Source organism: Callospermophilus lateralis, chromosome 7 (genome assembly GCF_048772815.1).
Source record: "Callospermophilus lateralis isolate mCalLat2 chromosome 7, mCalLat2.hap1, whole genome shotgun sequence".
NCBI lineage: Eukaryota > Metazoa > Chordata > Mammalia > Rodentia > Sciuridae > Callospermophilus > Callospermophilus lateralis.
This window is the reverse complement of record NC_135311.1, coordinates 137,129,442-137,144,535: the sequence shown is the minus strand read 5'-3', so window position 1 is coordinate 137,144,535 and position 15,094 is coordinate 137,129,442. Positions and strand designations below refer to the sequence as shown.

The window sequence follows — 15,094 nt, the reverse complement described above, 5'->3', positions numbered from 1 at the left end:
GTGCTCGGTGCTCTACTGATTCGGCCCCGGGGGTAGGCGTGCCCGTTTGCCCTCAGGTGGTGTAACAGGCGCCGGAGAGAACCAATGGCATGGCTAAAGACTCCGCCCCTTCCTTCCTATTGGCTGGCGCTGAAAGCGGGGCGGGGAGCGGCGCAGGCTCCGGGGGCCAGCGGGAGCCGCACATCAGCGCACTTGCCTGCGAGCTAAGAGCTGTCCGTGCCTCTTCCTCTTCGCTTCTGCTCTGCCTGTCGCCGCCATGGCCCAGTGAGTGACCCGCCCGCGCAGCAGGGTTCGGCTCGGCCTGCCGGGACGCCCCGGGGGCGGGTCGGCTTGGTCCTCTCCCGGGCGGGTCGCCTGCGCCTGCCGCGTGGGGCCCGGACCCGCACCTAGGGCCGGGGAGCTCCCCGTGCCACTCTCCGGACGCGGCCTGGGGTGGGTCCCTTCTGGGAGCGATGGAGGCATGGAGGCTCCCGTCCCGCGGGGACCGCTGCGCGACCGCCTGCTGACCAGACCTGACAGTGCACTGCGCCTGCAGTGAAAGTAATGGCCAGAGTCTGGGCAGGAGTGAGGCTTCGCGGGCGCTAGCGCCCATTGCAGCTCAAGAGGTCCCGCGGGGAAAGGTGCCTGGCCTCTCAAGTGCAGATGGGGAGGGGTACGAGGGAAAGTCGGTCACCAGTCCCGCCGAAGTGATCAAGTGGCACTGACATTTTTCTTTGTTCTCTGCCTTTTCAGAGCTGATATTGCACTGATTGGATTGGCCGTCATGGGCCAGAACTTAATTTTGAACATGAATGACCATGGCTTTGTGGTAAGTGGTGGGGACACAGTGCCTTCCCTGTGGATCCTCCTGTGCATTAGCACAGCCAGCCCAGGTTCCCAGATCCCACGGAATCTGAACGTGCTTTATTCAAGATCGCTTTTGCTTGCGACTCATGGCTTGCTTTTTTTAAAGTTTTAGTTGTAGGTGGACACAACGCCTTTAGTTTATTTATATGTGGTGCTGAGGATCAAACCTGGTGCTAGGCAAGTGCTCTATCACTGAGCTACAACCCCAACCATTTATTTCTTATTTTGAGACGGGAACTTTTTAAGTTGCCCAGGCTGGCCTCGAATATGTGATCCCCTTGTCTCAGCCTCCTAAGTTACTGGGATTACAGACATACCCCATCAGCATTTATGGAATTTTTGAAAAGAAGAATTGTCACTTTAGTTGTGGGTGTGGAAGGGTGTGCTTTAGAGGAAGAGGACTCCTGTAAGGTTCATTATCTTAAGTAGAGATGAATGGGAGGGAGGAGAGCTCCTGCTGGGTGTACAGCTCTGATGCCCTCTTTGGTGCTGGGGATTAAACCCAGGGTTCTGCACAAGCTGGATAAGCACTCTACCACAGGGCTACATCCCCATCCCTTTAAAAAAAGCAAAATTGAGATGGCTAACTTGCAGTTCTCAGCCTACCCAGTAGCTGGGGTTACAGATGTGTGCCACTATGCATAGCTAGAGCCAACCTCATTCCCTAGTGAGAATGAATTTTATTTTATTTATTCATGTTTTCTGAGACAACTTCTCACTGTGTTGCCTAAGCTGGCCTCAAACTCCTGGCTCTAGTGATCCTCTTGGTTCAGCCTCCTGAATTGCTGGGACTACAGGTGAGGGCAACCAGTGAGATCTAAATGTTATTTCTAGATACTCAAGTGGCTTAGCTGCCAGGATTATCAGGGACAAAAGGGGTTAGGGGTGTAGCTCAGTGGTGGAGCACTTGACTTATGTGTGTTAAGCCCTGGGTTCAATCTCCAGCACTGGAAAAAAAAAAAAAAATCAAATACAGAGACTGAACCCCATGTTCCTAGATTCAATTCTGATTCTGAACCAGTAGGGAAGGTTCAGCCTGATGTGATGTGGGCAGTTGGTCTTTGCCTCAGTCCTCTGCTGTTGTGTCCCAATGAGGGGAGTTAACCACTGGGATCAGCCTGCAGGTGGGGGAGGGAAAGGCAAAGGCAGATGGGGCCTCCCCCACCTGGGGCTGAATAGAACTTGCATTGTCACTTGGTCTCTGGTCCCAGTGTGTCCTATCACTAAGCTCGTCTTTTGTTGCTTTAGGTCTGCGCTTTTAATAGGACGGTCTCCAAAGTTGATGATTTCTTGGCCAATGAGGCCAAGGGAACCAAAGTGGTAGGTGCGCGGTCCTTGGAGGAGATGGTGTCCAAGCTGAAGAAGCCCCGGCGCGTCATACTGCTTGTGAAGGCTGGCCAGGCTGTGGACGATTTCATTGAAAAACTGGTGAGGCCAGTTGCTCTCAGCTGCTGCTTCTGTCACAGTTGCTGTTATGTCCCCTAGCTGTTTTACTTCAGAGATTTCTTTAGTTTCCATTTCTGGATATGAACTGTTCAGCTCTCTGTGTTGGTTAACTTGATTGGTGCTAATTAAGTACTAGTATATCCTTGGGGTAGTCAGGATGGCAATAATAACTAGAGGACACTTAGGAGACATTTCAATAAGAATTTGCTGACTGTAAGAATCTGAACCACAGCAGTCTATTAATGGTCTTTCTGTCTTTGATATTCAAAGAGATCTTACTAGTGTCCATTCCCCAACCCCACACAGGGGGTGAACCCAGGCCTCCTGCCTGCCAGGCACAAGCACATACTCCACCACCAACCCCGAGATCTTACAGTTTGATTGCATAATACAACAATTCTTAACGAGTTGTATAATTTAGTATGTACCATAAGAAATTTCCTTAGGGAATCCTAGGAACTGGGTACTTATTTTGTACCAATTTGTTGGCTTTAGCACTTGTATTTTTTGAGGGGTGATGGGGATTAAACTGAGCCACATCCCCAGCACCAAGGATTGAACCCAGGAGTACTTAACCATGGAGCTACATCCTCAGCCCTTTTTATTTGTTATTTTGAGACAGGGTCTTACTAAGTTTTTTAGGGCCTTGTAGTTGCTGAAACTGGCTTTGAAACTGTGATCCCCTGCCTCAGCCTCCTGAGCCACTGGTGCCAGGTTTCTGTTCTGGCAACTAAAAGGCTCAGGAGTCACTCCAGGTAAACTGGGCTGACTGGGCTGTGCAAAATAACCAACAAGAGACACAATACCGTTTTCGTTGGGGTCGCTGTGACGGCTCCTCTGACCTTAAGGGTCCGCAGAAAGAGAGCAAGAACACGCGCTGACCCCTTTTATTGAGGAGAAGCTGTTCAAATGAGGCAAGGGGGCAGGTTTCAGGGGGCTGAGTCTATCTTCATGATGTCCACTGTCAGCAGGTTGACTGACACCTGGGTAGGCCACACCCAAGGGCACAGTAAGAGAAGGGGACACACATAAGGCACTTCCATGGAAGATTCTATCCTAAACAGGGCAAGGGGTTATATTACAAAGGAACAGGTGAGCGTAGCTTCACCATGAGGCTGTAGCAAGACACACCCATGCTCAAGACAGCGACCCTCGAACCCAAGAAGGGTGGGGAAAGCTCTGCCACATTTCTATGACTGAGCGCCTCAGCACCCAGCCCGGGAGTGTGACTCAGTCATGTGCAAGGTTGGTCTCCCACAACTGGGATTACAGTTGTGTGCCACCACGCCTGGCCTCAAGCCTTCCTTTTTGAGAAAGTGGTGTTAACAGTGGGTTTTCAACAGGAAGAGGAATTTGTAACCACTGTGCTATCATTTTTTAAATAAATGGCCTAGAAAGGAAGGACTCTGTGATAAAGAAAAGACATACTGAGCCATTTGTGTAGCGAGAGGCCAAGCTGCCCATGACTAGCTTCAGACACAGTGTGCTGTGTCTTCAGCATAGGAAGGAATTACAGGTGGGAGGGGAGACTGAGCAAGAACTAATGAAGCCCGCCTGCTGGGTGCTCTCTGGGGGTGTTGTTGAGTTCTTCCTGCCAGCAGCAGCTGGGGAGCTGCATTTACCCTGACACTGACCCACTGGGGGAGTACTGACTTGAGCTTGCCTCTGGTGCAGCACAGGTTATACCGGAAGCCTTTTCATCTCTTAGAGCTAGTCCTGCCCCTAGACTTTGAGTTTGTATAGGTGGTACCCATGGAGGTACAAATTTTCCAGGTAAGTTTTATTTTTTGTAAAGTCTTTCAGTTATTTATTTCGTTCCACGGATTGGACTCAAGAGTGTTTACCACTGAGCCACATCCCCAACCAACCCTTTTTATTTCATTTTGAGATAGGGTCTTGCTAAGTTGCTGAGGCTGGCCTCGAATTTGTGATCCTCCTACCTCAGACTCTTGAGTTATTGTGATTACAGGTGTGAGCCATCACATCCTGCCCAGCCTTACACTTTAAAGCAAGACGTAGCTATAGCCATAGAGGATTATTGAAAATTAGATAATGTATGCTTTTTCACAGTGTTTATTTGGGATAAATTCTTGTTTGTTTAAAGTGGCCAAGGTACATTTTATTTCTGTTTTTGGTCCACCCTAATGCTAATGTCTGATTATAGGTACCATTGCTAGATGCTGGTGACATCATCATTGATGGAGGAAATTCTGAATATCGGGATACCATAGTAAGTGTTCTTCAGGCCAGATCCTTCCACGTCCTGACAGCACTCTAGAAAGAGGTGTCCGAATTGCTCATGTGACACCATGGTGAACTGCCCTGTGGTCCTGATAGTTTGGGGCTTGGTGCTGGTGTGCTAGTACTCAGCCTTTTCCTGCTTAGACACACCTGATGAATAAGATTCTCAGTCACACCTACAGCTGGGAATGACAACTGCGTAGATTCGGCAGGCTGTGTCTGCCATCCCCTCCCTTTCTGTCAGCGCGTTATTTGTTTGAGAACCTCTGAGCTAACATCCGGGGTGTCCTGCGTGGTCGGAGGCGCTGAATGGCGGTAAGGCGTGCTTGTAGTCAGCCTCCTCTGTTTTGTTTGTGGGTTTATTTTGGCACTGGGTATCATACCCAGTGCACCCCTGGGTGCCCAATCCTTTTTTTTTTTTTTTTTTTTTTTTTTTTTTAACATTGAGAGGTCTCCCTAGGTTGCCCAGGCTGGCTGTGAACTTGGGGTCCTCCTGACTCAGCCTCCCGAGTGGCTGGGATTCCAGGGGTGTGCCACCTTGACCAGCTAAACCCACTCTGAATTCAGTGCATCTCACTGTGCGAGACCTTTTCCAGTAAAGTGTGGGGGGATGGCTTTATTATTTTCCCCAAGGAGACAGGATAGATATCTAGAATACTCCTCGAGCTATTTGTTTGTTTTTAATGGCCACACTGAGGGGATTAAGGTTCCGGATACATCAGTTATTCACAGATCTGTGGGTCACTCCTGGCAGCGGGGGATGTCTGGACCTGCCTTGTACCTCGTCTCACTCACTGGAAGGAAGTTAATTTTTTGAAATTGTTTTTCTCTCTTTCAGAGGCGATGTCGAGACCTCAAGGCCAAGGGAATCCTGTTTGTGGGGAGCGGAGTGAGTGGTGGCGAGGAAGGGGCCCGGTACGGCCCCTCGCTCATGCCGGGAGGGAACAAGGAGGCGTGGTGAGTTCCCTCGGCACCATCCAGAGCAGCTCTGAACCTGGCCTCTTCCTCCTGTACCTGCATTCCTCTGACGTGGTGCCTGTGCACACGCCACCCTTGCCCTCCTTCGCTTACTCCCTGCGAGACGATGCTGGGGGTCCGACAGGCTTGTCTTGGGCACTGACCGTGGGAGTTAGGCCCACTGTCAGCTCGTGTGGTCTGGAAGTGACTCCAGTAATTGCGAGTAATGGGAAAGTCTGATGAGACCTGGGAAGGAGGCAGACATTCTTTTACTTGGGGGAAAAAGCAAACTTGACGCTGTTCACTCTGCTCCACCTAGAGGAAGGGGAGGGCTTTGCTGGGTGGACTTGGGATGCGTAGATCTAAGAGGCGGCAGTGTGGGTAGGAAGATGCAGACAGAGGGACACAAGTAGCAGACCATGCACAGCGTGGGTAAGGCAAACCCTGCTGCCCAGACGCAGGAAAGAGGAAGCCAATGGGTGCTCAAAGCAACAGTGAAGGAGGGACCCTGTGGCGGTGGGGTGGGGGGTGTGTGACTCCAGGTGAGCCGATTCCCAGGTACCCCCAGAGCTGTATCAGGTAAGCTCAGGACCACTGACAGCTAACCCTGAGCCATGGAGGGTTGATTTCAGAAGATTATCTTTAAGTTATCTCTGATGCATGAGTCTGGGAGTCTCTTCAGCGTGTTACAGTGTGGAGGTGGAGAGCCCTCCTGCTTGTCAGAATCTTAAACACCCCAACCCTGGGGCACCTTCCTGTGGCTCTTGGATGGTGGCTCCTGGAGACTGCTGGGGTGCAGAAGTGCTCCTGTCCTCGGGCTGCTCTGGCACCAGCAGAAATGGCCCTTTCAGGGCTGGGGAGTAGCTCAGCAGCAGGGCGCATGCCTGGCAAGCATGAGGTCCTGAGTTCCATCCCCAGCACGATAGAGGAGTAGGGGAAGAAATGAAAAAGAGAGAAATGGCTCCTTCCCCTGCAGGATGCAGTAACTGTCAGTGGCGCTCAGAGGTTTAGGTGTGCCCGTTGCAGCCCAATCCTGGGTGGACCCTGTCGGATTTTGTGTCTGCTGAGGACTTTCTTTGGCGGTACTGGGGATGGCAGCCAGGCCCATGTATGCTGGAGGTGACCACTCTGCCCCTGTGCTATGCCCCAGCCTACTGAAACTCTGAGGCTTTCCTGGTCAGCAGCGGGTAGGGCAGGGAGGGAGTTAGTGGAGCTCTGGAAGGGACCACGAGGAGCTGCTTGCTCTCCGAATAAGAGCGGCTCTTAAAATGTTGCACAGTCTGTCTGGACTTGGATGGACGGCGCAGGATCGTGCTGTGCCTGGTCTTCAGGAGCTGTCGTGAGGCCTGCTCCTGGGAATCACGGCTCATTCTGATGCTGCCGTGGAAATTTCTCCTGGTGTCTGTGTACGCGCACGCGCATGTGAGCTGAACCACACCGTTCTCTCCGCAGGCCTCACATCAAGACCATCTTCCAAGGCATTGCTGCAAAAGTGGGAACTGGAGAACCCTGCTGTGACTGGGCAAGTTCCGGGCCACCCTGGAAGCCAGCTGGCAATGCGAGCGTGTCTGAGTGCCGAGTCAGAGCTGAGCGCAAAGCACCTTGTCATCCCAGTGGTTAGCTGTGTGACTCGAGGCCCTGGCTGATGCTGAGCGCACATCTGTGTCTTTATGTCTGCACGTGTGTTGGCCCTTGCAGGGTGCCGAGCGGCTTTCCTCATTCAGCTGAGAGTCTGTAAAAAGGAAGAACTGCTTAGCCATGTTATTTCATGGCCAGAGAAAGAAGTCAAAACCGAAGTGGGGTTTGCTGCTGGGGTGAAGGAGGGGGTTGGAAGGCTCCTGCTGCCGTGTCCTGCATGTGGGAGAATCCTGAGGCTGGGGGTTTGGATTTTCTGAGTGACAGCGCGTAGACCCTCACTGCATGGCGGAGGCCAGGGCCAGCTCAGACCCTCCCCTTCCTGTGTTTCCTGTTGCTGGGAGAAAACTCTTTATTCCCATCTGTGGCTCCAGCCTGCGTCGTAGGTGGGAAAGAACGCCAGCCTGGGGCAGACGGGCATTGTTGTTCTGGGTGTCCGTTATAGCTGGTGTTGTGACAGCAGGCATGCCAGTATCCCATGAACTTCAGTTTCTTTTTCTGGACAACATGGGGGCTGGGCTAGATGATCCTCAAGATCTCTCTAGCTCCTGACCCCTTTCTTTTTCTGTCAGCTGTTTTATGTGCTGCGGTTATTATTGTAGTTTTATTTGAGGTGAGGCTCGAGGGACGCGCTCCCTCCCGGGCCTGCCAGGGCCTGGGGCGTGGTGACAGCAGCCGTTTCCTCAGGGGCCAGCATGGGTGCAGCCTCTGCTGAGGGTGGAGAGTTTGGCTGTGAAGGGCTGAGCAGTCTTCTCCTCTAAAGGGCTGGAAGGGACTTTTGTTCCTTGACTACACCACAGACACAGTGTGGCGAGAGCAACTTCTGCTTGGATACACCTAAGATAAGTCACAGGACACAGCAGACTGCACTGTCTGGATCAAGCCAGGTTGACCTTCATGGCTTCCAGGGTTAGGCTCAGGTCTCCGAAAACAACGTCAAGAGACTAAAGCAGGCGCCCCTCAGCTCACTGTTGAAGTAACAGGAAGCGTGAAGCAAGATGTGACTGGCCACAGCACTGTGTGGCCAGTGTCACCATCAGAAGGGGCTGGTCAGCCAGTGGGAACGTAGGCAGATGAGGCCTCGGTGAACAGCCGTGGTGTAGATCCATGTGACCACAGGGAGAGACCCCACGCCCCAGGCAGGTGCATCCCTGTCGTGCAGGTGGTGCGTGTGACTGCAGGCCCTGGGGCCAGGCAGGATTGGACTCCTTACTTTGTGCTTTTAACTTGCCCACAAGACAATTTCAGAAATTTTGGCTTCCCAGCTAGCGTATCTGTAGGGACAGAATGTATTGATCTTGTCACCACTAAGATCCCTTGTTAAGTTTCCCATTGTAAATTCAGATTCTGTGTTCTGATTTTACTCCAACATCCAGGATGGGAGCCAGGAGAGCATACTCTAGATGTCCCAGGGTTGGGCCAGAATGTGGCAACAAGGCCATTATCCTCAGCAGTCATTACAAAAAGTACAATTATGTCCAGAAGAAAGCGCAAGTGGTTTAATTAGCCTATTTATTTACTTATGTGGTCATAGCGTAGTTGGGCACAATACCTTTATTTATTTTATTTTTATGTGGTGCTAAGGATCGAACCCAGGGCCTTGAACATGCTAGGCAAGTGCTCTCCACTGAGCCACAACCCCATCCCTAGCCAATTTATTTTAACTTCCAGTTGACAAAAAAAAAACCATCTGGGGCTGGGGCTGGAGCTCAGAGGTAGAGCGCTCGCCTACCATGCGTGTGGCACTGGGTTTGATCCTCAGCACCACATAAAAATAAAATAAAGATATTGTGTCCACCTATAACTAAAAAATAAATGTTTTTTTTTTAAGTGTAAGTTCATGAAAAAGACAACTTCTTTTAACCTGTGGGCAGGTGCTGGGAGGTAGCTTTAAACTGCAGTCAGAAGACACGGACTAGAGCTGGAGAACACGGAAGATCCCTGAAGGCCTTTATGGGACAAGTCAGGGATCAGCTTAAATGTCATTAGACTGAATGAACTGAAGCTGGCATCGCATTGCTGTGTGATTGGTGTCAAATACTTATTTGCTTCACGTTTGCTCTTGTTTGTATAGAGAGGGAGCTTTGCCGGCAGGACTTCTCGGGTATACTGTTTGTGCCCTGAGGGTCTCTTGGTGCTTGCTGTCGTCACAGGTTGGGGAGGAAGGAGCCGGACACTTCGTGAAGATGGTGCACAATGGAATAGAGTATGGCGACATGCAGCTGATCTGTGAGGCCTACCACTTGATGAGAGACGTCCTGGGCATGGGGCATGAGGAGATGGCCCAGGTAGGCCCAGGGCACTGCCCCGCATGCAGGGAGTAATCACTGCCCGGATGAGAGGGGCTGGCACCTGCAATTAGCCCTTCCTCCTTCCTGGTCTCCGGGCTGTCTGCTGGTCTGCGTGGCCTCAGCTAATTTAAGGGAGGTGACGTATGTTCAGAAATCCAAGTGAAGCGAGGAGCTTGCCCCTGAGGAGGGGCGGCTTCCCAGGTTGACACCACGCACAGCCGAGGGATGTAGGCACAAGGCTCAGTGGGCAGGAGTGGACGTTGACAGGCCTCCTGCCAGAGCTGCTGGCCGCAATGTTGGCCATGTGAGCACAGGACGGGGCAGTGGGCAGCAGGAGTCAGTGGGGACCCGCCTGCCTCTCCCTCACTCTCTGCTCTGCACCAGGCATTTGAGGAATGGAACAAGACAGAGCTGGACTCATTCCTGATTGAAATCACTGCCAATATCCTCAAATTCCAAGATACGGATGGCAAACATCTGCTGCCAAAAATCAGGGACAGTGCCGGGCAGAAGGGCACCGGGAAGTGGACCGCCATCTCAGCCCTGGAGTACGGCGTTCCCGTCACCCTCATTGGTAATGTCCTGCTTTACCCCTGAGCCATTTGGTCCCAACGTTGGGTCTTGACATCCTTCAGGAATACTGATCTAGACGGATCTCCAGTCAGCTTTCAGAGTTTTGTTTTTTCGTTTTTTTTTAAGTTTTGAATTGAACCCAGGATGCCTACCACTCGGCTGTATTCCCAGTGTTTTGTTTTGTTTTTTAATTTTGAGACAAGGTCTGGCCTTGTACTTGGAATCCTCCTGCCTCAGCCTCCTGAGTTGCTGGGATTACAGGTTTGTGCTACGTTGCCTGGCATCAGGCTGCTTTTTTATTTTTCTGCACATGAGAAAACTGACAGTGTGAGAGGCTGACCCTGCTTCTGAGTCTCCCATGATCCTGTTGTCCTTGTGGGCTTTGGGGTAAATGCAGAAGTTCCTGTCCTTCCTGGTCAATTTTACTTTTGGTATATTTTAACATTTGTGATTTCGTTGTAGCCAGTGACCTAGGATCTCTGTAGTGGGGCAGGTAACTATAATTTTCGTAGAAAAGTTCACAGAATAACATGTTTATGTACTCAGAATATTGTGCAGGAGTTTTCTCCTAGATATTAAAAAAGTAGAGCATAGTCTATACATTTGAAGTCCTTGAATATCCTTTTCTTAAGTTCCTTCCTCTTTGACTCTAGAAGGAAGTTGCAATCCAAGCTAAACATCAAACTCAAAAAGACAGAAATAGCAAAAAAGCAGAAGTAAACAGAAGACAGAGGATTAGGGAAACTAAATGCTGGTTCTTAAGAATAAAGCAAGAGCCAGGTGTGGTGGTTTCACCAGTAAGCCCAGTTGCTGGGGAGGCTGAGGCCAGAGGGATCATAAATTCAAGGCCAGCCTGGGCAATTTAGCATGACCCTGTCTCAAAAGTCAAAAAAGGAAGGGCTGCGTTGTAGTCCAGTGTTAGAGCGATTGTCTAGCATGTGTGAGGCACTGGGTTCGATTCTTAGCACTGCATACAAATAAAAGTCCATCAACAACTAAATATATATATATAAATATATATATATATATAAATATATATATATATATTTTGTGTGTGTGTGTGTGTGTGTGTGTGTGTGTGTGGTGCTGGGGATTGAACTCGGAGCCTTATGCGTGCAAGGCAAGCACTCTACCAACTGATCTAAATCCCCAGCCCAACAACTAAAAATATTTTTAAAAAGTTAAAAATGGGCTGGAGAGGTAGCTCAGTGGAGGGGCACTTGCCCAGCGTATCTAAGACCTGGGTTCAATCCCCAGCACTGCAAAAAAAAATGCAATAGAGGTACTTGTGATGAGACTGGAAAGAGGAAAGAAAACAGGGGCCACGCCCATGGAGAGGGGGTCTTTGCTCCTGGCTGAAGGTCTCCCCGAGGCCACACACTTTCCTGTTTGCTGCTCCTGATTCCAGGAGCCCTTCCCCATCTCCTCTCTCTCCATCTCCTGATGAGTTTGCCTCACCTTGGGCATGCTCTGGGTGGCAAGAGGCAGGCAAGGAAGAGGGGGGTCCCTGGGTGGTGAGCTCAGGGAAGTGAGTCTGATCTGGCCAGACTTAAGTAACGGGAGAGTTGCCACATTCCCACTGCACAGTCCCTACGAAGCTTCCTTCCACAAATGCTAAGTCATCCCGAGTGTACCTGCAAGGAAGGAAAGTGGTTGGGCAAGGGCAGGCAGATATCTCCTTAGGATATGTTTGGAGTTCAACTGGTATTCTCAGGTTATGGTGATACTCTTTCCTCAAAACTAAAATCTGTTAGGTCCCAGAGATTTCAATGTGTTTTGTCTGGGTGGGGAGGGGTTAAAGAGTAATTTATTAGAATTATTACCAATTAAACGTTATATGGGATAATTTTTGAGGATTTTTGAATGTTTTAATATTAAAATTCTATATTGAGCCAGGCATGGTGGCACACACCTGCAATTCCAGCTACTCAGGAGGCTGAGGCAGGAGGACTGCAAGTTTGAGGCCAGCCTCAGCAACTTAGTGAGATGCTGTCTCAAAATAAAAAGTAAAAAGGGCTGGGGATGTAAATCAGTAGTGGAGCACCCTGGGTTTGATCGCCAGTACCAGAAAAACAAAAACTTGAAAGAAAGAATTTTTTTCTTTTAAGGGAAGACCAATATTGAGTAATTCTGAATTATTGCTGTTTTGCTCCTTCATCTTCCTCAAAACTCCCTTCGAGTCTCAAGGTGGTCTTTTTTTGAATATTTATATTCATGTTGGGAGACTGATGGGAGGTTTGAATGTCAAATGAACTGTTCAGACGTTTTTATAAAAATCTATTCTGACCAAGGTTGAATTTTGTGGCCAAAGGTTGAAATCTGAGCTTTTTTTTTTAATATATATCTTTGTTATTAATTTATTTTTATGTGGTGCTGAGGATCGAACCAGGGCCTCGCAGATGCTAGGCAAACACTCTACCAAGAGCCCCAGCCCCAGCCCCAGCCCTTGAAATCTGAGCTCTTTTAAAACTAGGGTTTCTGGCCGCCACCCTTCACCCTTCACCCTTCACCCCCTCCCTCGCTCCCTCCTTCCTCCAGTCGGTGTGAACTTTGCTGATGTCCCCCACCCCCATGCCTCTGCAGGAGAAGCCGTCTTTGCGCGTTGCTTATCATCTCTGAAGGACGAGAGAACCCAAGCGAGCCGAAAGCTGAAGGGCCCCCAGAAGGTCCAGTTTGCGGGTGATAAGAAGTCATTCCTAGAGGACATTCGAAAGGTGGGACATTTGCTGGCCACAGGCTTCAAGGGTCCCTTGGAAGGTGGTGGGGCAGGGCAGCTGGCAAGAGGCACAGAGGTCAGCCTTGTCCCGGCCCTGGACTTCAGCCTGTTCCTGTACTGTGCGGGGGTTGCTTTGCGCGCTAACAGGCCCCATGTCCTCCAGGCCCTGTATGCATCCAAGATCATCTCCTATGCCCAAGGCTTCATGCTACTCAGACAGGCAGCCACTGAATTTGGCTGGACCCTCAACTATGGTGGCATTGCCCTGATGTGGCGAGGCGGCTGCATCATCAGGAGGTGAGCGCGTGGCCCCCTGGGGCTGCTGGAGGGCCGGGACCTCCCCACACCTGGGGCCGCGCATGTGGGTTACTTTTGTCCCATGCAGTCAGCCCTTGGTACCAGCGGATTCCACACCTGTGGATTCAACAGTTGCAGATTGAAAACATTAAAAAAAAATACATATATATTGAGTCTAGGGCTGGGATGTAGCTTAGTGCCAACTGCTAAGCATGTGCAAGGCCCTGGCCCAGTGCCCAGTGCCATGGAGAGAAACCGGTGTCTGTGTTGAACACACACAGGCCTTTTTCCTGGTCTGTTCCCCAACAGTGTGGTATAGCAACCGTTCGAGCAGCATTGACACTACAGTAGGTATTTGGTGTGGTTCATCATCCAGAGGGGAGTTATTGCGGGGGAGGATGTGCAAGGTCACATGCAGACACTAGGCCACATAAGGACTTCAGAGTCTGTGGATTTTGGTGTCCGTGGGGTCCTAGAACCCTGCCCTGTGCAGACTGAGGGGCAACTGTGCTGAGCTGCTGAGTGCCTGCCCTGCACCTGGGAAAGCTGCTCCAAGCTGCCCCATGTCTCTGGCCTGGCCTCCCCAGGCTTGGGCTCTGTACTTTTCACTGACCTTTTAGGCAGCCCTGAGGGGTGGGGATTGTGACTCTGGGCTCTTGAGGGCAGACATCAGTCTGTTCCCCTGCCTCCTGCCAGGCATTCAGCCGGCTACGGTTAAGATCCATTGATTTTTTTTTTCCCCCTCCATTATTTCAGTGTATTCTTGGGAAAGATTAAAGAAGCCTTTGATCGAAACCCAGAGCTGCAGAACTTGCTGCTAGATGACTTCTTTAAGTCGGCTGTTGAGAACTGCCAGGTACATAACTAACTGAGAGTGGTGGCCTGTGAATCTTGTTAGTGGGTTGCACCACTGGGGCATCTGTTCCATCTGCCTGTGAAAATCTGTCTTTTAGAGTGGAATCTGTCCCTCAGAATGTCCTTTGTCCTTGACTTTGCTTTCTGTGTGCAGGACTCCTGGCGGCGGGTGGTCAGCACCGGGGTCCAGGTGGGCATTCCCATGCCCTGTTTCACCACTGCCCTCTCCTTCTATGATGGCTACAGACACGAGATGCTGCCAGCCAACCTCATCCAGGTAAGCTGCGGAGAAGGATTGGAGGTTCAACTTGAACCTGGCTGGTCCTGAGGGTCCATGCCTGCATATCACCCTCACAACTTAATTTCTTTTCTAGGCTCAGCGGGATTACTTTGGGGCTCATACCTATGAACTCTTGGACAAACCAGGACAGTTTATCCACACCAATTGGACGGGCCATGGTGGCAGTGTGTCATCATCTTCATACAATGCCTAATGGAACTGTCCTGCTCATGTGATTATGTGCACCAGGACATTCCAGGTGCCACATAGCACTCCTCACCTGGCCCTTGCCCTGTTCTCTGCTCGGACTTTCAGCCCAGTGTTCAAGCAACTCCTGAAAAAAGCCACACGTTTATTTGTAAAGTAGTTCTGAGAGTCACTGTGCCCTCTGCCTTGCTCTTGAGACCGCCCAGGAGCTGGCCAGATGTGTGGCAGCGTGAACCACTCCTTGAAGCAGCTGTTGCCAGCTGTGCCCTGCGTGTGGGTGAGGCAGCAGCTCTTGGCACATGGGGAAGGGGCTCATGGGGTTTGATCAAACTGGAAGCTTTATATTCTGCTGCGGAATTCCCTGTGCCCTGCTCAGTCGCAGCCACCTGGATTTATGCCTTTCCTCTCTGAGTCTCACCTTGGCCACACTGAGCCATTACCTATTTAGCAGAAAGCTTTGCAGTGATTTTATTACATTTGGATTGAGTTTTTCCTTGTAGCCTTGTAAATTTTTCCTCTTTCTTTTCTTAAAAATAAAGAAGAGACTCCAGAATAGCACAGGGAACATTAAATTAAGGGTAATGATCAAATGTAGTGGGAGATGGGAGAATCCTTCAGGGACAGGGCCTTCGGGTTACATTTCCTTCTTACCTTGGGCAACAGGTACACGGATGTTCGTTGTAACATTCCTTTTACGCCTTCTTGTCTGTCACATGCTTCATAATAAACTTTTTAGAGAATTCTACTCAA

At 50.5% G+C, this 15,094-nt stretch overlaps 1 protein-coding gene across 1 annotated transcript; it reads left to right on the top strand.

Moving 5' to 3' along the window:
• Positions 1-156: 156 nt before the first annotated feature.
• On the top strand, positions 157-15,094 carry Pgd (phosphogluconate dehydrogenase). The gene is made up of 13 exons (XM_076861329.2): positions 157-264; positions 733-808; positions 2,095-2,274; positions 4,457-4,522; positions 5,372-5,490; positions 6,943-7,012; positions 9,279-9,413; positions 9,801-9,990; positions 12,573-12,703; positions 12,869-13,002; positions 13,759-13,858; positions 14,012-14,134; positions 14,232-15,094. Exons 1-13 carry the CDS (start codon positions 257-259, stop codon positions 14,349-14,351), a joined length of 1,452 nt encoding a protein of 483 aa, XP_076717444.1. The 5' UTR covers positions 157-256; the 3' UTR covers positions 14,352-15,094.